Source organism: Panicum virgatum, chromosome 2N (genome assembly GCF_016808335.1).
Source record: "Panicum virgatum strain AP13 chromosome 2N, P.virgatum_v5, whole genome shotgun sequence".
NCBI lineage: Eukaryota > Viridiplantae > Streptophyta > Magnoliopsida > Poales > Poaceae > Panicum > Panicum virgatum.
This window is the reverse complement of record NC_053146.1, coordinates 49,185,182-49,208,985: the sequence shown is the minus strand read 5'-3', so window position 1 is coordinate 49,208,985 and position 23,804 is coordinate 49,185,182. Positions and strand designations below refer to the sequence as shown.

General features: G+C 44.4%; 1 protein-coding gene across 1 annotated transcript; it reads left to right on the top strand.

Annotated features, from left to right (window-relative positions):
* Positions 1 to 18,381: 18,381 nt before the first annotated feature.
* Positions 18,382 to 20,154, top strand: LOC120660932 (AT-hook motif nuclear-localized protein 17-like). The gene has a single exon (XM_039939595.1). It carries the CDS (start codon positions 18,776 to 18,778, stop codon positions 19,826 to 19,828), a length of 1,053 nt encoding a protein of 350 aa, XP_039795529.1. The 5' UTR covers positions 18,382 to 18,775; the 3' UTR covers positions 19,829 to 20,154.
* The last annotated feature ends 3,650 nt before the right edge of the window (positions 20,155 to 23,804 follow it).

Sequence of the window (23,804 nt, the reverse complement as noted above, 5' to 3'; positions counted from 1 at the left end):
CATTCCCCGACGAATGTTGGGGGTGGCTCCCGAACTCCACCATGGCACAACCTCGCAGGGAGGCCATGGCGGCTAGGGGTGGCCTAAGCCATCTCCTAGGTACCCTCAAAGACTCGCGGTGGCCGTCAGCCTCCTCCGGTCTTGGCCCTAGGTTTTCGTCGAGTTCTGGGTGGATTTCTTCTCCGAGTTGAATAAGGTGCGAGCTATTTATAAGCCGAGGAAGCCACCGGTCGAAAGAGAGGCCAAACCGCCTCGAAAACGGGCTGGGCCGGCCGGCCCCATGGGCCTAGGCCGGCCTACCCCCTTTCGGTCTCGCCTCGGTCTCATCTTTCGCGTGTAGACTCCTCGCATCTTCTAGAGTTTATGTCCTTCACGATTGCACCCCTTTGGACGTCGTTATTTTGGAGATATTTTTGAGGAAAGGATAGGATAGGGAATCCTTCCTTAAATCTTCATTTGCTTTGCTTAATCCCGAAGTATCTTGATCTCATCTTCGTGGGCTCGGTCCTTTGGGCTCTCTTGGAGGATGGATGTGCATGAATGGGCTTCGAATCAACATGGGCTTTGGTCCTTCCTTTGGGCTTTGGCCTTCGTCTTTCTCCGTGTTAGCGCTCGATCACGGGCCTCGTCATTTCATGCTCCAAAATAGGCCAAAAACATGTAGAAACGAAGTTCCTCCAAAATATATGTGCAAGTGTGAAAATGACCAATAATTAGGCCGGGGATAGGACGGTTAGTGATTTTGATATTAAATTCATGCCATTATCAAGGATAAACAAGGGATAAAAGGGGTACTTAAGGAGCGCCAACAGCTAGCTGTTCCATGAACCATATCCAATTCTCTTTAGTTTCTTCATCAAAGAAACCAAAAGCTAAAGGGAACATCCAGTTGTGCCCATCTAGTGCTTGAGCTGCAGGCATCTGTCCATTCCACTAGCCATTCAAATGAGTGGAATCAATACTAATATAGGGCCTACATCCAAATAAAAACCCATCTATGCTAGCCTTGAAACAACAGAAGAATCTTGTGAAATGTACTTTGTCACCAACTGTGATTGTATCTATTTCTACAACACTGCTAGGTGCCCTCAGCTCAACCTCAGCTTTGAATCTATACAGCCAATCATATGAGTCAGCCCAGCTACCAAATAGTTTATCTGCTGCTCTCTGCCTACCTAACCATACAGTCTGGTAGTTTATTTTGATCTTGTACTTCTCTTCAAGTTCCTCCTTTACTTTACTTCCACCCATTCCAGGGTTCCTTTTCAGAAGGGGTATAGCTCTCTCGGCAACCCAAGCAATAGAAGCCATCTTGCCAAGAACTCTGCTTCTTGAAGCACAAGTGTGGGTATAGGTATTTATTTGAATCTGCATGCAGTAAACAAGTATTAGAATCACAATTATGCAATTTAACAAGATACAAAAAACATCAATACATGGTATACACAGTATCAGTTAGACAAAAATAGTACCCTGACACTCTTATCATGTTGAGTTTTAGGTCTAATTTTCCATGGGCATCCTGCAGCTTTGCAGTAGCCCCTGAACCTCGATTTGTCAGATTTCTCGGTGCCAAGCTCAAACTCATTAACTTTGGCATGGTGCCTAACTGCCAACCTCAGGTCATCCATGCATGGGTAATGTGTGCCAACAGACATATCAGTATTCTCCCTATCCCAATCCATGACAGGCTCAGTGGGATCTCTGTCATCCACAGGAATAGCTGCTTCATCCATAGCTGTATGAAGGTCACTGGGCATAGCAGGAATGGGAATTTCTTCTCTAGCAACTTCCTCAGCCCTCTCATCAGCTGCTTTGAATCCCATTGCCTCATAAAGCAATTCCTCATCAGCTATTTCCCGGGTATCACCATCTTCATCAGCTTCTGGTATTATGGTCAATGTAGCCCAGTCCACTACAACTCTCTCCTCATCATCCTCTACTGGAGATGTACAAGTCTCACCTATACCTTCTGCATTAGGGGCAGTAGAAGAAGCATTGCTAACACCAGCATTTGTAACACCAGACCTACTAGATCCTGCCACTGATTTCTCATTCATCTCATAACCGGGTTTATTAACAACCTCCACACAAATAGTGGCCATCCTTTCATTCCATTTTTCTTGTATCATTACCTTCCATTGATCATCCCTTCTAAGCCTCCATTTTGAACCAGTATCTTTATCCAAAACCCAAATTGACAGTGTCTGCTTAGGCCCTCAGATAATCTTGGTAGCAACATCATCATAGAACTGAGCTAGACTGTACTCATTTGTCCTATCAAGCCACAACACATGCTCTTGCTCAGCCATCTCAACCAGAGTATACTCAACATCGGCAGTGTACTTAGCAACCTTAAGATCTAATCTAAACGCATTGCCAGGATCAATCCTGGCATTAAATGTAAACATTGCAGAGTTAGTCCTCACTTTGCTAATCCCACAAAACATGGGCATCATCCGTGCTAGCGACAGCATAACGTACCAAGGGGGGCAGTAATCGGGATCCATGGTCAGCGGCCAGACCAAGCGCCAACTACATCACCCGCCTACATTCGTGACACCAAACACGCGAGATCAGGCGGACTTCATCAAATCCCCAACAATCCCACATGGAATCCAAACCCTAGCTCCCCAAATCGACATGCATAGCAAAGGATAGGCGGCACTAACCGTTCTTGACTGGGGAGAACGTGCACGCCCGCTGGATCCATCGGATTCCAGTCCTGGGCCACACCGGAGGGCGTGGGGGAGGCGGTGTCAGCATCGCGGCGTCGTCGTCGGCGGGGTGGGCGGTCTAGCGCATGCGGGGGAAGAAGAGAGCGATGGGAGAAGGGGGAAAAGAACTGGCCAGCGAGCCCGACCGAGTGGGTGGTGAAGGGGATTCCTGGGAGGGGCATGACGGTCATTTCGCGTCCCCCCTCCACGCTAGCAGAGTGACATGGACGTCCAAATGGCTCAAAGTGGCAAAAATTAGGCCTCTCTTTCCCCTCCGATGGCAAATATTAAATTGCAAATCTAAGAGGGGTATCTGGACCATGGGCTCGTCCAACAGTGGCAAATATTTAAATTTCCCGATTGAGGAGAGACGAGAGTCAAAGCTTTGATTAAAAATTTTGACGTGTGGGGTCTGAAAAATTAGAGATATGTGCTTATAGATACTCTGTTGGGTGGATGATCTATATTACTCTCTATAGCTGATGTGGACAACCTTATAGAGATATGCTCTCTGTAACTATTGCGGGTGCCCTCAGCATGCATGGTCCCTAGTGTGGTCGTCGACAGTACGGGACGGCGCACATGTCCAAATGTTGCGCCGTAGCCGTACCGTACCTCGCCGGGCATGCGCGCCGCAAACATGAGGGGCCGTGGGCGCCAGATACGGTGCCGGCCAAGGTCCACGGGACACATGAAGCATCCTCCCCATCAGCATCACCCAGACGCCCACACCGCACGCTTCGGCGAATCTCCGCGACGGGTACGTACGTATGTCCTCGGGCGGCGGGCCCCGGGTGCAAGAACCGAAGCGCACGCCAGGGCACCACCCGGCGGCACCGGTACGGTGACCACGAATCCGCGAGGCCGCACATCTCGCATCGCTCGAGAGAAAAACTTCCCGGACCCGGAACGCGTGCACGGCCTCGCTGGTTCGTTCGCCGCCCGCTCTCCCTGTGCCTTGCCGTGAGAAATTGACGCCGTCGGGCTAGGGCCGAAAGCTACCAACGCCTACTGGCAGGGCAAGAGGTGCGTAGGGATGAAACAAGAAGTCCCGACCGCTACCGTCTGTGTAAACCGATCGAATATCTACAAATAGAAGGGGAGGGGCTACAATGAGAATCAACACTCTTCCCACAATCAACACTCCCACTTTTCATTTCTCTCTTGGGGAGGTGATTCCTCACCTCTCCATGGCTGGAGTGTGTGTGGAGTAGCCTAGTTTAGGCTACTGCTAGGTAGAGAGGGGTAGAGGGGCAGAGATGGAGGCTAGCAGAGCAGTGATTCGTTCATCGTTCGTCCGGTCTTCTACCTCTATGGATGATGTTTTCCTTTGTATGAGTAAGTAAGCATTTGTTCCTCCTATCGCTTATGTGATTTGATTATAAGTAAGTTCCGGTCCATACTCATGGGTCCGTCGCTTCGTACTTGTACATAGTGCTATAGTGTTGTTGCGAGTCGACAGACATAATAGTGCTATAGTAGTGATCGGTAGTGTAGACGTGGTGTCCAGATTACATGTTATCCTTTATTTTCCTTGTATCACACGGATAGATAGAGGTAGGCCGCGATAGTGACAGCCGTTGGTCCTTTGTACTCCTCCACGTTCGGATATAGCATAAAGCTGTTAGCCGGAGACGCCTACATTCGAGGATAAGCCAATTCGAGGGTAAGCCAGTGCCCGAAGCGAGTTCCATATCATGTGACTGATAAAGTTAGGTGTCCTTGGATAGACAACCCGAAGGTTCACACACACGTTCCCTTATATTTGACCTTATATTTGATACCCTTGGAATACTCCTTGGGGAAAGTATAAAGGTATCCGTGCATTTGTAAATTTATTCGTGATCGTAAGTTTATCTATTCGGTGATCTTGCTTCAGTGCTAGGTAGGCGCAATCAAGTAATGACGTTAAGAAATACCAACAATATACATGTCTCTTCAATCCTTCAAGTGGAGGCATAGTATGAGATATTTTAATTCCCAAGTTTAAGTAATTCATCAATGATACCATTATCCCCGCCGGAGATTGAGAGAACGTTCTGCTCCCCATTTGCCGGAGATCTCCCGCTCCCCATCCCCGTGAACGCTCATGGGGACAGACTATCCCCCGTCCCCGTCCCCGAATGGGGATTACACACCCGATGGAGTCCGTGTCCCCGAAAAATCCCCGTTAACAACATCACTCACAGAGTAGAATACATAACCAATATGTAATTTTTAGAGCAAAATCAACATAGATCAAGTAATCAACAACAAGTAGACCTTAAACATATAGAAATCAGCAGGACAACAGTTAGGATTCAACAATCACCACACGTAACTTCACAAAAGTCATAATAGCAGTTCTACATTAAACCATCAAGATCCAGCGGAAGATATTCGAAACAGCAGTACAGCACCCTTTGTTGCAGCCCTGCAGGTGGTTGGGCTCGGGGTCAGGACTCAGGAAGGCGCTTCGGGTCACCGGCCGCAATGGCTTTGGTTGATGATGGCGGTTGGGCCTTCTTCTCGGGTGGAGGTGGAGCAGCACAACAGTGACTTGAGCAAATCTAGTGCCGCACGCGGCCTCGCTCATCTCTGTGGATCCGGTGGCCTTGCTCGTCTCCGTTGGATTCGGCGCGCGAGAGGTCGACAGAGCACACAGGGAGGAGTCCGAAAACAGGATGCGAGTAGGGCTGTGCGGAACTGGGCGAGGCGGCGTGCCGGCGTGAGCGCGTGACTCATGAGGTGGAAGAGTGTAACACCTCAGGTGTTTAAAAACATTTAGCAAGGTCATTAACCATGTCGTCATGCATACTAACCAAGTTTAAATTAAAAACAATGCATTCTTGTATGTATACATGCATGTATGTATGAGTATGTGTGCATGAGTAGAATAGTTCTATAAACTTTCATAATCAAATATACAAGTTTAGCCAAATGCATCCACATGTCCATGTTGATCTGGTTTGGAAAAATGAATCAAAGGTTTTGATCAAAACTTTAAATTTAAACATGAAATGATGAATAGTTCAAGTTTGAGTGGTTTTAAAATAAATTCAAAAATAGGGCTCAAATTAACTTTTGCCTAAACGAAAGTTGTAGTTTTTGCAATTTCCTACAACTTTCGTGTTGAAAGTTTTTCGAGTTTCAACACAAAAATTTGAATAAACATGAGTCAAATTTCAGTTGACTCTCTCCTCTCTGTCTTCTCTCTCTTCCTTCACTCCCCGCACTCGAGCGCCGAGCAGAGCAGCGCAGCTCACTGCGCACGCACGCCTACTCGCTGCCCGGCCATGATGCCCCGTCGAGCCCGCGCCGCTGCTGCCACCCCCGCCTGCTTCGTCGCTGCCCGCTGCTCGTCGAGCAGTCGCGTCCCGACGCCCACTCGGCGACAACGCCGCGACGACAAGCCCGCGGTGCCGAGCCCGCCACGCCCTTGCCACGGCTGTGCCCAGGCCGCTGCGACCGCCGCTGACCGGCCATGAGTGCCTTCGCCAGCCCGCCCTGTCCTATCGCCGCAGCTGCGTGGTGCCCAGGCGTGCACGCCCCCGGCGCACCACGCGCGACCCCTGCCGACCACCACCGAGCGGCCCGGCGCTTAACCCTGCACCCCAGCCCCTGCCAGCCCTCTCCTCCCTCATTTTTTTCCTCCGCAACAAGCCTCCTCACCCTTTACTTTCCACCCTCGCGCCCATAAGAGCCCCCAAGCCAAGCTCCCCTGTCCAGAACGCCGCTCGCCGCCCGCCATTGCCGCCGCCGTGCCCGACCTCACAGCGGAGCCCCCATCTCCGGCCTCCCTCCGCCCCAACGGAGCCCGGGAATGGGATCCCCACCTCCCACTGGTGCTCACCGACCCTTTAGCCGCCCCTCACGGCCGCCGGAGAGCCGCCACCGCTGGTCAGACCCGCCGCCGCCCGCTGTTCCTCGCCGGCGCGCCTACTCCAGCCGCCCCAACTCACCCTTAGGCCGCTACAAGGTCCCTCTCGGTCCCCTCTTGCTGCCCCACCCCGATCCCCTCGCCGCCGGTGATCTCCTCGCCGGGATTCCGGCTGGCCGCGTCCTCCTCTGTTCCTGGCTCCGGCCAGGGGCATATTTGCAAGCCCCCAAATCATTCCAGGGGCCCAACTGCAAGATTTTGTTTTCTTTTTCTTTTGTTTTCAAAAATAGTAAACTTGTAAAATCGATATAAATTCGTAGAAAAATCGGAAAAATGCAAACTCAATTGATCTGAGTTTCTTGTTACTAGATTTACAACTTTAATTACATAAGCTTTTTCATTTGCTCATTGGTTTTTGTTCTAGATTAAACACAAATTTATTAGGCACTTAATTAGATCTCAAGTTATATACACTGTATGGCACCATTTTCGGTCAGTATGTTGCATGTTAGAAGATTAGCCTTGTGTAAAAGTTTGGTCATCAGTTGACACTCCTAGCTATAGGTTTTAGTTATGCCTTGATGTATGCCTAGGAATAAATAGTTTTATTTATCCAAGTTGTTCTGATATATTTTTAGGCTGAAACTTTTATTATATCTATATTTTTGTTCCTAGTTCCTTAGAAAAAGTATGACAATTTTTAGTAATGTATAACTGGTCTAACTAATTTATGCTATGAAGAAATATAGTAAATCAAGAAAAATAGTTTCTCTATCTGAAAAATTCAAATATTTTTATTAGAGCTTTGAGTTGAGTACATAATCATTATAGTAAATTTTGAGCCTCTGAAACTCAGAATAATGTTCTGTATAAATTAATCTTGATCTATGCCACTATAGTTTGCTTTATTTATCATGCCTTGTGTAATGCTTAGTTAAATCTGAAATTTTTAAAGCAACTTCATAATAGGATCATCAACAGTTAGTTTAAGTTTCATTACCAGTACTTGCATGGTTTGACCTGTACAATTTATTTTTATTTCTAGTAGTAGCAGCTTACGCTAGTTTTAATGATTAATATACTTGATGAAAATGACTGAAAATTTGACAGCAAGTTTGTACTCATGTTGTGTACTCTTCATAAAAATTTCACCTTCAGAATTTATGCCTAGTAGCCGTTTTATTTAATCCATGCTCACTTTTGAAAAATGGCACTTCTAAAATTACAACTCCTACTTGCTTAATGAGTTTAGTGAAATTTATTAACTACTCAATTAATGAATGCCCCTTAATGATAGTAAGGTTATTCCATAGTTATAACTTGAGTGGTGTTGTAAATAGTTATATACCTTTTACCATCAATGCAACTCATGCATGAGCATTTCATATAGATACGACTACTCTCGCTGATGGTACGTACGAGCCGGTGCTGGAGTCCGAGAGTGAGCAGCATGAAGCTCAAGTGAATCTAACTGAAGCCACTGGAGACCCGAACCAAGTGTCGGAAGAGCCCAAGGCTAGCTACGCTCAGGAAGGCAAGCCCCAGAGCATGTCCTATCTATTTTAAATTTATGCAACTGCTTATATTCATATCTACTTGTGCATTTAAGTTTGTAGGAATTGTTTGGAACCCTAGTTGCATAATCTTAAGTACCTATGTTTGAATACTAGCATGTATAGGTCGCTAGTTGGCTATGCTAATGGTTCGGTAGAAGTCGAGTAATTTCCTATCACTCGCGAGAATTATAGGAGTTGGATGTTTACTACACACTGCAATATAAGGTTTACGGGCGGGGTTGTTGTACTTGTGATACCCCGTCTGTTTAGTAAAAATAGATAAGGCCGCGGTGTGTGGTAGTGGTGGTTAAGCATTTGAATTTACTAACCACATGCCGAGAAATATGGTAATCGGTAAGCTTAAGTACCTGATCGGCCCGGGGAGTGGACTTTTCCCTCACCCTCTTTGAACGTTGTTTCTCATGCGGCCACATGCGGGTGCAAGCGTGGTCATGACCCGGCGTCGACCGTGGCATGGGGCTCTTGTAGTCGAAGGGGGTGACCCTGATCCATAAGCCGGAAAGAAAGGGAAAAAGTCGCGTGGGTGACTTGGTCTCCATGGGTGTGTGTTAGGTCTGCCTTACAAGGTTAACAAATTCGATTCGAATCATCCGCCTCTCACAGATATTGGGACTGCTTAACCCTTTTGTCACATAGAGTAACAAGTAGAATGTATAATGATGAATCTGGTTGGATGATGAAAGATAATTTTTTTCTACCATGTATGCTATTGGATAGATGCTAATGTAGAATGGTTAAGTGAACTAGAACTTGAAAGCTAAAATCTGAAAATAAGGACTTACTCTTTATTGCTTTTCGGCAAAACCAAACCCCTCCAGCAAAAAGCCTTGCATGTCTAGTTAGAGGACTAAGTATATCCTAGTCGGGTAAGCCTTGCTGAGTATTAGTATACTCAGCCTTGCTTGTGGTTCAACTTTGTTTTCAGGTGATACGTTTGAAGATCAGATAGCTAGCTTGACTTGGCCGTGTACTTTACCTCCTGGTTGGTCGGTGGAGTGGGATACGACTCCGGCCAACGATGACAATGCCGAGTGATGTCATGTGCGGGCTTCATCATGACATCTTGTATCGTCGTTTAGAACTCGCTTTATTTCCGCTGCAGTTGAACTCTGAACTACTTTTAATTTGAATTTCAAGTACCTTTCTGATATTTCGAACTTGGGTTGTAATAATTAAGTTAAGACTCTGTAATGTAATATATTTGTGAAATGTTGTACTCTCTGGACTCACCTTCGTGTGAGTTGCATGTAAGCTTTGGGTTCGATCGACGCTCAGGTGGATTCTTCGGGACTTTACCCAACAGCACTGCCGGATTACTCCGTATGAAGTGCGTGTTAGCCGGGATTACCTTTAGGGTGATGGTTAGCGCACTTGAGCCGGATTAATTTGGGCGGTTCTACCACAAAGAGGCGGCTGGGGATGGGGAGAAGAGAAGTGAAACTGTGATTTAGGGTTTACCAGCTGTATTTATATCAGTTTTATGGACTTGGGCTTCTATGTTTACATGGGCTTCTTTTAGCCCGTATACATATACAGGCCTACACGGGGTCCCCGACGGGGAACGGGGGCGGGGATACACAGAACGTTCCGTGCCCCGTTTCACCCGACGGGGATGACATTTGGTCCGTTAAGGTCCCCGCGGGGACTAAAAATCCCCCAATTACATCCCCTAATGGAAGAATTCCCCATCGGGGATCGGGGCCCCGTTGCCATCAGAAATCACACTTAGAAACATCAAAAGTAAATTTTAATTCCTCTTGCCAGCCCTTATGAGCCGGTTTAAGAGATGCACAAGAGTAAGTTTAAGCCTTGAAAGGCCACACAAATTCGGCAACATAAACTTCACTCTCATCGTTCGAACTATTGGAATCATAATCAACAATATGTACATTAGACCAACGAGATTTAAAGTTTTCTTTATCCTTATTCATTCTAAAATCTTGTGCCATGCCCCTTACAAGTACAGTAGACAGAGAATAAAATTACACACCTTCGTTCTAGCCTCTCTCTAAGAGATGATTTCAAAATTTTAACGGCAAGGTAGGCTAGATCAGAATTAGAAAGCAACAAATTAAAACAATGATTTTTTTACTTTTTTACTTCTTTAAAGCGTTTAAGGTAATCAGAAACTGACTCCTCTCTACCTTGCTTAACTGATGGTAAATCCATCAATTTTAATTGATAGCTCTTGCTAAAGAAGTGATCATGGAATTTCTACTCTAATTGATTCCCAAAATCAATAGAATTAGGAGCTAAAGAAGAAAACCAAGCAAAAGCGGTTCCGTTAAAGATAAAGAAAACAAGCGTACTTTTAAAGTATTATAGGAACCTGCTTCACCTAGTTGAGCAGTATATTGACTTATGTGTTCCTAGGTTTTGCGCTTATCTTCACCACTAAATTTAATAAAATCAGGCATGCGCCAACCAGGGGGATAAGTAACAAGATCAAACTCGGTTCTATAAGGTTTTTTTATACAACCTAGTGTTTCCTATATCAATGCCAAGTTTGTTCTTCATCATGTTAGCCAACTCTTCTTTAAATTGAACAAATTCATTAGTAACAGCTGGTTGTGGTTGCATTGTAGCTTATGTATTTACTCTATTCGCATGCGCTACCAAGTTCATTAGTACGATCACAAGGGGCAACCGAACTATGCAAAATAGAGATTGGCACCAATTCCTTAGGGATGACCGCCAGCTGGCCATTCTGACCAGGCAGATCAGTCTGACCACCCTCCATGAGCGGTCTTACTGCTTCTCCAACCATGCTCGGTTTTGGCAGTTGTCCTAGTGGCGGTGTCTGTCCTGATAAAAGTTGGCGGGCAGGTATTTCAGGAGAAGAATCGAGTGTAGCAAAAACACCTTGGTGCATCACCCCATACATACGAATCAAGTCGAGGAATCATGTCATTGGTACTAGAACTAACAGTTTTACCTTCTACCTTCTCTAAACGAGCAATCACACTAGCAAATAAATGATTTTGATCCTTAAGAGCAATGTCAAACTTATCATTAATTGCAGATTGATCGGGAGAAGGTTGACTCACTGTGTTTATTACCTCAATCTTGTCGTTATTCAACTTGATCGCCGACATCTCAAAGTCTTAAACTCTTTCCATCTTGCGTGACAATCATTCTTGACGCATGTCAGGAATTGTAGCTTGATGTACTCTTGAAGCAGCGCATACTTCCGATCCTCCTCCTCGCTGAGATCATGTTGGCCATGACAATCTTTTCCTTAACTTGTCGAGGTCACATGTAGATCCCATCTGTCTAGGGTTTGATACAATGATTGTAAAAACCTGATATTTCTTCCCCAGCGGAGTCACCAAAATGTGTTAATGCTTTTTTTCTGGTCAACACACGAGTGCGCTAGATCGAGCTATAGTCAAAACTTTCCTCGCCGAAGCTCCTACTCCTGGCCGGTTAGGCAGGATGGTCAGATCAGTCCAAACAAAGGCGCCAAGAAAGCCTATGTCCACCACCTCGGGAGGGACCCCATCAGGGATGGCGAGCCTAGGGTTGCTCTGAGATTGGTAGGCCACTCAGAACTTCTTCAACCATCGTAGAGACGAAGGAGGAAAGCAAGGGGGTTGGAAAATCTAGAGTTTGGAAATAAAAAGTAGATAATTTGTTGATGGATTGAGGTCTTCCCCGCTAGCAAATCCTTTATTTACAATTCTAAATCTACTAGGACTCCTCGATTCTACTCGGATTTGTGGTGACCAGTGAGACCGGCCGATCCCACCGGTCAAACTGGTTGGCCCTTGTCAAACCAGCTATGGTGCCCAAACTGGTCTGACCACCTAAGAAGACCGATCTGACCAGCTGGCCCAGCCTGATCTGACTTAGTCCCAAATTTGGGTGTGAACACTGATGTATGGAGTTATATTTGGAATTCATCATAATTTTCTTCAGCCAAAGCATACAAAGCTCTTATGGGCCATGCTGACATTCATCTTGTCTTCAGATGGTTGTGCAAAACTTCATGTCAACCTAAGCATAAAGGCGTTTTTTCTGTCTTCTTTGGCAAGACCGCTTGAATACTTGTGACATGCTAAGGAGAAAGACCATGGTCTTGGAGTCCTATGAATGTGTGCTTTGTACATATTTGGTCGACGAAACTGTTAAGCACCTTTTTTATTGTGGTTTTGCTTGAGAGTGTTGGCACCTGTTAAGTCTACATGTCTCCGAATCAGATGACCCATATCAGATCTTGACAAGTTTTAGAGCTCAGCTGGCAGTACCTTCTATATGGAAGTCATTGTGTTAATGAGCTGGACAGTTTGAATGATCAAATGATCTGATCTTTGAGCACATTGCACCTAGAATTGTGTGAAGCAAGATATTCTTTTTTTTTAGGCAAACAACGGGGGAGGCAAGATATTCTTCAAGAGGTCCTTTACTATGCTGTTGCATCGAGCAAAGCGTATGTACTTTCCTTTCAAAGAACAATGGCTAGATAACTTTATGTAATCCTCCCTCCCTCCCTCTCCCTCTTGTAAATTTATCTTTTCAAAATTTCCTTATATTAATATATAACCAGTAGGGACAAAATTCCTCATGTTTCATCAAAAAAAATTTGCAAAAGGAAGAAAAAGAAATCAATCTGATTTGATTTTGAACGAACTGAGCATCAGCCAATTGTATTGTTGAAATGATGGTGCCTAACCAAGCTAACAATACAAGCAACTAGATTTGCTTGGACCAAAACATTCATAATGCTCGACTCACCAGAGAATGGGGTTACCTGAACACTAAACATGGGCTGTAAAGAACAAGGCAAGCAACAGACTATACCTAACGCTTGGTAAGTGTAACTACCATCATGTTCATAAACAATGAAGGAAATTTGCACTACAGTATTACCGGCTAGTATCACTCCCAACTGATGAAGAGAATGAAATAGATCAAATCAATTATTGTGCAATAATCCCCCACTTTAATCAAGAGAACAAAGCGCAACATTCATTTCAGGTTCTTACTGAGTAATCATAGATAACTACAAGCAAACATACTACATGGATCAAATGCCAAGATATTTATTCCATTTGTAAAGAAATAGTTAATCCAACAAAATTCACAGACCAAACAATTGAAGGTCACTATAATAATACCGACATCAAAACATAATATACCATCATCTATACAAATGTATCTGTAGTCCTGCTAAACCCCAGGGAACAACAAGTACCTAAAATCTCGTGAACTATCAGAGTAAGTAAATTTACACTAGCCTTAACTGGTTTCTGATTATACATGAGATAAAAAAATTAGCACTTGTATGTAACCTAAGGTGTATCATTATGTACTCGTCATTGTGGCTTCCATTAAGGAGCTAGAACATCACTTTTTCAGCTTTCTAGCAAGCGCATTCAGATGAGGTAAGCCCTTCTTCAATTTGTATGCCAGGCGACATGCTATGGAAACCTGATTCGCCTTTTCAGTTACTGTTGTTGACACCTGCATTGGCTTCACAGGAGTCATCGATACACTATAGTCCTGAAAATCGACTGCATACTTCACAACTTGGGGTATGTCGATGAAATTTCCACTTGGCAGTTCACTTATCAACTACAAAGAGAGACGAGCATGATAAATAAAAGGGACTGCAGCATATCAAAAAAGCAAGACAGACATGATAAATTATAGTGAAATACTGTGCACATTAGCATATCAGTGAAAAAGAAAGCAAAGACAAATTTTGCACCCTTCCTGCTTACTGTATGACCACCTCCTAATAAACAGAGTGCTCAGATAATGAGGTTCACCTCCAGCTTTAAGAGCACCAAAGTCCATAGGCTCCATGACCATGTTCTTTTCCTGCTCTCTTGTGGCATTGGGATGACATTGAATGGCATTAGGATGGAATTGAAGGGGAAGATGGAAATCCGATCGATCAAGAGTATCTTCCACTAGACACTCCAAGAAAATTAGGAAGAGTTTTTACATATACTCTATTGGGTCACCAAAACAGAGCCAAAGTAACATATTATGCATTGCTCCTTGATCGAGCTTCATCCACTTTTTAAAAGTTCTGGAAAGCACGTGGTCCATGGAGGTACCAGTAGTCAATAGAGATCTACAGTTTAAGTCGAAGCCTGAGTGGAACTTATATCCCTCACACACGTAGTTGACCATGTTGGAAACTGGGTTAGCCCTAATATCCACTATGCTGAGGATATACACCTAAGACACACCAACTCACTCTGGAGTCAGTTAGTTTTTTCAATTTCTAGCTACTTAGTGTATAAGATCCTTTCGACGGCAGAGCCGTTTTCTCGCTTCCGGGTGGCAGAGGCTACCAACAGATGAAGCTGGCTTTCGGGAGGCTTCCGGGAGACAGAGCCTTCATACGATGAAGCCCAGACCGTTTGGGATCCCGGTGGTAGAGCCAGCCTATGATAGAACACAATTTATATACTAAGTACTTAGAAACTGAGAGACTAACACTCTACAAGGTAACTCAAACCTTTATTCACAACTCAACTTGATACAACACGAGATGACACTTACACTATTTATGTGACTATCCTACTATAACACCACTACACTACATGGCAACCTTGTCATCTCCTACTTGAGACCTGTTATGACATGGTATGGCAAGGGGGAGGGGGACACCCCTATTTATAAGACTACATGGTTCATATGGTGTTGCCATGTGTCCACATTCTATACTCTTCTATATTTTAAGAGTTTTCTCCATCTTTATTCTATCATACAAATATCTTTCCTCTAGATTATTCTACACTTCACCATGAAGCATGATAACTATTACTCATACTTGCTCTCCACTCTTCTAAAACCTTCTTACCTTGGCATGATATTATGCTCATCCATTGCAAAGTTAGTTTTTTTGTAATTTCCACAATCTTCTAGAATGTTCCAAGTATGCATTACATATTTCAACAGACCATAATTCCACAGCTTGTCTGGACCTCCAATGGGATATGTTGTTCCCCATTGTATTTCGACAGTACCTTGCATGCTCTTCTAGCCGCATCAATATCAATTTCCATATTAGTATGACCACCAGGTGCGATGTCATCGTAATCACCCACAAAGCTCAACTGTGTCAAATTGATGCATGTCATGTAACGCATTGGGTGATCATTTTTGTACTCAAACCCTTACTCATTGTAGAAACCATGATTCCAACCCAACCTTCCATCAATAACGAAGGTAACCTAGAACTTCTCAGATGTATCCTCAGCTTCATGCATCATAGTGAAACGAAAGGTTCCGTCAGTAGCAGTTGTATATATGAATTTGTTTGGGCCAAAATGCTGACATCAAGAACATTCCCTTTTAAGATATTCCATCCTCTTTTATGACCTGTACAGGTCTGGTACCTGTCATGTACTACATTGGCAGGTCCATTCAGGCGCCAGGTAACTGTATTCTGAAAGAAAAAAAGGCAAACCATGGTAAAGAAATCATTAGCTGAAAACCTTTTTTAGGGAAAATTAGCTGAAAACCTTATTAAATATAAACATAGACTAGCAATAATTCGTTCTTACATAGATAGGAAAGCCTCCAAACATTGCTAGGGAAGTGTAATTTACAAGAAAGTATAATTGAATCAACACTCGGTTGTAGTAAATTCGAATAATATTAGGATAAGTTGTGAAATCTTAAAAATTGGAACTCTTGTGGGATCACCTACCATTTGTAGAGCTTTTTTTCCATTCTTCGTGGACAAAGTATGCTACGATTCAATATGAGCTGACTTGATGGAATGTAAGTGTTCCTTTATAAAGCCATCTCTTATTCCATGCACTGTGAAAAGAGAATTTTACATGTTTATAGCATTCTACTGAAGAATCAAAGAAGTTAACATATTAATATGTATAGAAGTATAATAGCATAGTAGCATCATATATAAAATTATGCTAACTGATTTTAGGAAATTAATACTATGTTTAGTATGCTACACTTTTGGAATTGGAACAACAGATAGATTGACAATATCAGATATCCTGAGTCTTTAGCTACTAACAGAGTAAGGTGCAATAATGGAAATATGATAGGTGAATAGATGATTCATAGTCCTTAATTTGAGTCATAACATTTTCTCCTCATACAACAGAAATCCTACCTAACATAAATTTGTTCATAAGTTCTTTGAATGATGCCAGTGATTAGCATACAAATCATGATTATATGAATGATAGTTTTCCTTTGAAGACAATGGGACTAAAGTAATCATACTAATCTATATTTGTTCAGGAATTTCAATCGCTTGTAAGTCACTTTCAATGAATGGTGGACTATTACATCATCAATAAACAAGATAATAGATGAAACATAAAGAAAGACTATAATTCAGTAAAGTACGAAAACGAATATAACTTCTGAAGTAGTGCCAGAAATAAAATAGTATGAGTACAAGAAACAAAAAAATGCAAAAGAAGCATTGAGCAAATGCTTACCGTGGGAAGATAGAAAGCAACAATCTATAGAAGAAACCTAATATAGAATCTATCAATAGACACTTCAGATAAAAGTAAGAGAAGTTATATTGATTTAATTACTTGTATATACATGTTATAACACACTAATTGCATATAAAGGCAAGGGTACTGCTGTTTATTAATTTTTTAATATTAAGGATATGGTACTGCAGTTTATGAATTTTTGTAATATTCACCTCAATATTAGAAAGGTCGGCATCTCCACTCTTAACATTTTCGTCAACAGAGTAGATGGCAAAGATGCACAAATGAAGAAACGACAGGAATAGATGACAACCACAACAACCTCCCACGGCCAAATCTGCCGAACGAAACAAGGTCTGTGACGAGCAACAGGCCAGCATGGAGCCATGCCAGCCAGGCGAGAGCCAGCTGGCCCCACCGGCAGTGGCAGTCGAAGCCGCACACTAGCGACGATGATGACGTCGAGAAGGACGAGACCAGGGCAACCACGCTGTGGACGAAGGGCCGTGCCATGGACCATGTCGGGGACAGAGGGCCGCCCTCCACGTCACCCGCTGAGGCATGGAGGTTGGCGAAGATCGGGCAAAGGGGAGGTTGGATGCAGCCCCTGGGCCGCTGGTGGTAAAGGGGCGGGACGACTACCAAATTTGAAGGTTGGGAGAGTGAGAGAGAGTATGTGCGAGGCAAGCGAAGCCGACTTTGGCTCAGCCGCGGACCGCCGCTGCCGGCGTCGGGCTGGTCACTTCCTCAATTAGAGATGGGAGACAGTCACACGGTGTCCCCCCCCCCCCCCACACACACACAAAAAAAGAAGTGGCCAACAATGGATTGAATACACACGTACCAAGGTGTTCATGAATCATGATACGTGGAAAAATTAAAACTCAAATTCATGAACGAAAATTGGACTAAGAAAAGATCGAGGGCGACTCTAGAACCATATCAATGCATTTGTACACGGTACCATTTGGATAGAAATGCAATCCATATGATCCAACACTTCTTGATTGTTTTTTGTTTGCCAATGTATGGCTACTATTTCTATTTTTATAATTTCTGAAATGTTGAAGAGGGGTGTTTATTCTAATTGAGATGTTTTTAAAGGAATTATTTACTGAGTGACCCACTATTTTGCTGGTTGGTGTTTCTTGTCACTACTTTATTTTTATGGTCAGGATTGTCGAATAAAAAATTCCTATACAATTCTTTGATATTCGTTTTTGAAATGAGGATATCCCATTTCCATTACCAGAGTAGGGACCCTTTGACCATTTGAAGGAAAGCACTATATCAAATATATGTTGAAGTGATATATGAACTGAGCGTGATTCGAATCGTTGAAGCTTGGACCTTGCGTTTCTTCCCAACAAATTGCCGGATGCTGGTAGGGGTAGTAGTTGCAACGACCCGGTCCGGAAAAACGGTTAAGATCTACTCTACATGTTAAGTAAACCACACCTGATAAATAACTCTCTTGCGCTTTCGTCCTCGCTTCGCGCAAAAGAGTTAACCCGGAGTTACTAGCCTCCCCGCGACCGGCTATTTAAGCGACCGGCTATTTAAGCGGGTCTGCTCCGTTCTCAGTTCCGGATCATCGCCCGAGCTACAGTGCCCCGACGCTACAGTACCCGAGCTACAGTGTCCGGTATTAGGAGCGGCCCAATTCGACTACGGTACTCGAGCTACAGTACCGGCGTTGCTACATTACCCCCACCCACAACTGTTCAACTCGGCCCACTGACCTACTCAAGACTAGGATGTCACAGTAGTACAGAGTACTATCGTCTCCGGCCTCCGGCTGGCCAGGCTTGAAAAGGGACGCAGCCATGAAAAGACAAGAGGATAAAAGGATCACCTCGCTGTCGCTCTCACCAGCAGCAGCAGGCACCGCCTAGGCGCCTACCCTCCCTTGAGGCTTCAGGGTCAGGCTCATCCTGTCCTGTTCCTGCAACTGTGCCCTTCTGATCTTCTCTCCCATCGCTTTCTTATCCCGCCCCTTCCAAAGTCCAGAGACCTCTTTCCTCCAAGCATCCCTTGCGGCTGCCATCGCCACTTGCCGCCGCCCGTGCTCTTTCGACACAAGCTCTCCCCTTCGCTCTCGCTGTCGCAGCCGCATCTTTCCAGCTTGTACTACCTGATTGCTCGGTGTCGGTGGTGTCTCTCTTTCTCGCGATCAAGTTCATGTCGCTCGGCAAGAGGGACATGAGCCAGGAGCAACTGTACCAAGATCGCAAGGACGTGGTGCCCATCCACTTCACCACGCCGCCGCCGCCGCCACAGCAGCAGCAGCAGTTGGAGTGCTTCTCGGATGAGGTGGACAGCCGCGGGAGCGCCGAGCTGAAGGAGCCGGCGAGTAGTGGGGCACTGGTGGTGTCCGGTGGCGGCGACGGGGCGAGCATCGAGGTGTCCAAGAAGCGGCGGGGCCGTCCCCCGGGATCGAAGAACAAGCCCAAGCCGCCCGTGGTGATCACGCGGGAGGCGGAGCCGGCCGCCGCGATGCGCCCCCACGTGATCGAGATACCCTGCGGCTGCGACGTGGCCGACGCGCTCGCGCGCTTCGCGGCGAGGCGGAACCTCGGGATCTGCGTGCTCGCGGGCACTGGCGCCGTCGCCAACGTCTCGCTCCGCCACCCGGCGCCCGGCGGGGTCGTCCCGGCCGGCGCCATCGTGTTCCACGGGCAGTACGAGATCCTCTCCATCTCCGCCACGTTCCTGCCGCCCGCCATGTCCGCCGTGGCGCCGCAAGCCGCCGCCGCCGCCGCGTGCCTCTCCATCTCGCTGGCGGGGCCGCACGGCCAGATCGTCGGCGGCGCCGTGGCGGGCCCGCTCTACGCCGCGACCACCGTCGTCGTCGTCGCCGCCGCCTTCAGCAACCCCACCTTCCACCGCCTCCCCGCGGACGACGACGCGTCGGTGTCCGTCTCCGTCTCGCTCTCCCCCTGCAGCGGCGACCCCGCGGACGAGCACCGCGGCAGCCACCATCATCAACAGCAGCACCCCGCGGAGCAGCCGGCGCCGCCGCCGCCGCCGCCGCCGCAGGAGCGTCGCCCTCATGTCGTCCGACGCCAGCCCGCGCCGCACCTCGGCGCTGCCGCCTCGCAAGCGCATGCGCAGCCGGTGGATCCGTGCGGCCCTCCAGCCGTGCCCATCTTCGCCTGCCACCCGCAGCCGCAGGACGCGATGTGGCCACCGCCGGCCCGCGCGCCGCATCACCCGCCGCCGCCGCCGTTCTGATCGGCGCGCGCCCGGGTGATCCATCAATCATTGGTACGCGTCTAGCTAGCACCGCATCCGCATCATGTAAGCAGGTTAATGACGTGACAATGCGCGGCCCAAGCGCTCCATCTACATTGACCGTAGCTCCACTCCACCTAGGGTTTAACTCTCTCTTTGCTCGTCTCGCCATGACAATCGACGATCTGCATTGCGAGAAGCTCGCACGCTACCGCTTTCGTTTCTCCCTCGGATGCAATTACTACCGTTTTTGTAATATTCATAAAATCTGACCAAACCTGGGATTGGCGGAGTTGAATTTAGAGTGCTGCTACTATTTGATGGTTCGTTCATTCATTTATGAAAAGATTAGCTCTTTGGTCAGTTTCATTGGAAATTTCATAGAGTTTTATAGCATTAAATATTATTAATTTTGTTGATACGCCAAGAAGAGAGAAGTATAGAGTTTCATGGAATGAGAAGAGTTTTATCACCATCAAATTTATTTGGCACAGTTATCTAGTTATCAGTCTACATTACCGTATCTATGAAGTTTCTACTGAAACTGACCTTAAAATCACCAAGGTTTAGACTCTGTTTAGTTCACAAAATTTCTCATGTGCTACAGTAACTTCAAACGTTTGATTATTAATTAGAAGTATTAAATGTAAATAATTGATAAACCTCATTCCATAACCTTCGGGTGAAAAAGCGAGACGAATCTAATGAATCTAATTATGCAATGATTAAACAATATTGTGCTACAGTAAATAATTTCTAATGATATATTAATTATGCTTAATAAATTTATCTCGCAATTTCCCATTCGTAATTAATTTTATAATTAATCTATATTTAATAGTTCTAATTAGTGTTGTAAATGTTGTCAAAAAAATGTTGCCAACTAAACGGACCCTTAACACCATTTTGATGTAATAGTTATACTACTCGTATGCACTGAAGTCTTGTCCACTCTGTAGTTGTAATAGTTATACTACTCGTATGCACTGAAGTCTTGTCCACTCTGTAGTTGCTGGCCTAACCTTTAGAGCAAGTATAACGAGTGGCTCAGAGTCTATGTGGATCAAGAGAGAAGAAGGTGGGCGTTTGGATATCTGCCCACTCAAGCCGGCTGAGAAGTCCTGCGTGCACTTCTATTGGTGGCCGTGTTTAGATATTTTGTAAAAAAAAATTGTGATGAAATTTTATTAATTTGAAGTATTAAATAAAGTCTGTTTATAAAATTTTTTACACAGATGGGTTGTAAATCGCGAGACAAATTTAATGATGTTAATTAATCCATGATTAATTAATAATTATCGGATGATTACTGTAGCATCACTTTTGCAAATCTGGGATTAAGTAGGCTCATTAGATTCGTCTCGCGATTTACAGTCCATTCATACAAAAAGTTTTATAAATAAACTTTATTTAGTACTTCATGTATATGTCAAAATATTCGATGTGATGTTTTTTTTTATGTTTATAGGGTTTATGGGATGGGAACTATTTAAATAGGGCCTTAGGAAGCCCACCATCATCATTGCGTTTCTCCCGCCGGCTGCGGGCGTGGTTATTAACCACGCTCTTATAGCCATTCAGGCCTCCTGCATCGCTAGATATAGGTCAGCTAGCTAGGTGCGTGAACCCATTCTCCGGAGGCACTGATTGGTGCTTCTCTTCCGTATGGGCCTTCAGCAACGCCAGCAAAAACACGCACTGTGTGGAACCCGATCTATACACTGTATGCTATGCAGTGCAGACAGTGTATATATACTGATTCGGCCGTGCTATTTGCTAACGTCACAAATTTCAAAATTACAATATTAATTATCGGTAGTTTTTACCTTTTTAGATATATAGTAGATCTTAATTTATACTGTAAATGTAATATACCTAGAAAAGTTAAATCAATATGTAATTTAAAACAGAGCGAGTACTGTAATTACCAGCATGGGAGCGTTGCACGCCGCCTACATACTACCTAGATTTGGCTCTTGTTTAGTTGTAAAATTCAAAATTCTAAAACTATCACATCGAAAGAAAATCTTACATATGTGGAGTATTAAATCTAGATAAAATAAAAAATAAAATGCATAGTTTGCTTGTAAATTGCGAGACGAATCTAATAAACTTAATTAGACTATAATTAGACACTAATTGTTACAGTAATTGCTACAGTACACATGTGCTAATGATAGATTAATTAGTCTTAATAAATTCGTCTCGTAGTTTACAGACGAATTCTGTAATTAGTTTATATTTAATATCTCAAATGTTAAAAAATTCAATTTCTAAAAATTTATAGGAGCAACTAAACAAGAGCCTGATTAGGCTGGAACTTGTAGCACAGACCCAGACCCAGAAGCGATGAGGTGACCTGACGTGACAACAAGGATGTGGGTAGGCAGCGCCCTGCGGTCTCTGGGGTCTGGGCCCGTCTGGTCTTTGCTAGGTCAACTCTGTAACTTTGACCACTGCGCTTGCCGTTGAAGAACGGATTGGCTCTTCATGCCGTGGGTGTTTACGGGCTGGCCGCTTTGTATGCTTTCGGTTTACGCTGTGTTTAGTTCGCGATTTTGGATTTTGGTACTGCAGTATATTTTGTTATTATTTGATAATTAAAATTTAATTATAAATTAATTAGACTTAGAAGATTCATCTCGTACTCCCTCCGTCCTGAAATATAAGACATTTTAGGACTCAAAATTTGTCCTCAAATATAAGACATTCTAGATTGAAAGTGGACTCAATCATCTTAATTATGCGTTGTTTTTGGGTTTTTCTCAATAGAAAGACGTGCATACAACCATGTAGGGAGAGGTGTATGTGGGGGGTGCATGGGGAAATGACATGCTACTTTTAGCACATATTTAATGACCAAAATAGAGTTCCAATGCATAATAATTAGGGGTAAGATAGTCTTTTCTACACAATTATAATCTGTTCTAAAAAATTTTCACCTGTATTTAATACTCCATACATGTATTTGCAGATTCAATGTGATGAGTACTGTAGATTTTTTTTTAGAACTAAACACAGCCTTATTTTGGCTCATTCCGACTTACTCTATCTCACAAAACATTATTGAAGCAGTTGAAATCAGCTGGTTTTTTACCGGCTTTTCATTATCGTTGAAAAGATTGACGCTTTTGAGGATTTACTACAGGTTTTGTTTTTGTGTACAACTTGTAAGTTGCTCTACTTGCATATGATGCTGAGATACCATTTACGCCCCGCCATGAAAATCGGGCTTGGGCTTAGTACATGCTAATTTTTTTACCTTAAATCTGACCCAAGGTGATCCGGTCGAAAAATTACAGTTAAAGATCAGATTCTACCCAACACATCCCGAACCTGACCAACCACATGTCAGCTCGGTCTCGGGCCAAAAAATATGGCCTGTTTTTTTATAGCAGAAAAAAAATATGGCCTGTTGATCAGGTCATATTGGGTTGTTGAGTTTAGGGCCAAGATAAAAACACTATGTATTTTTTGACCCGACTTAAACCTGATAACGGATCGTTCCCAAAAAAAAAAAAACTGATAACGGATCAAGTCTAGCCAAGTGGTACGGATACGACTAGACATGGAAAGTAGGACACCGTCAGGTTATTCAGTGCCAGGTCATGGGCATCTTGATGATTTGGTTTGTGATGAAAGGTATCATGAGAATTGTTTGGTGAAACCAAGCGTGATATGAATTGGGTAAGGTAAGAATGCAGATGTGACGAAGTTTGAAAGCATCCATGAAGCATATCTCAACTGTGGAGGATGTCGTGTTTTGGAGCGGTAGTAAGATTTCTTTAGGAAATTGCAACACTCTTCGGAAGAGTATGACGGATAGGTGGCCCTAGAGCCTCATGGAGGGAGGCCTTGGTCCCTCTTTCAATGCAAAACAAGCTTACCAGCTACTTTTAATCAAAATGATTCGATATGCCTGTTGTAACTTGTAAGCTTAGTATTTTTTTTGTAGATCTTGCATGCCGAATGATTT

What these genes read in the sequence shown, in the direction of transcription:
- LOC120660932 (XM_039939595.1), top strand. Translation starts at nt 18,776, where the DNA reads ATGTCGCTCGGCAAGAGGGACATGAGCCAGGAGCAACTGTACCAAGAT.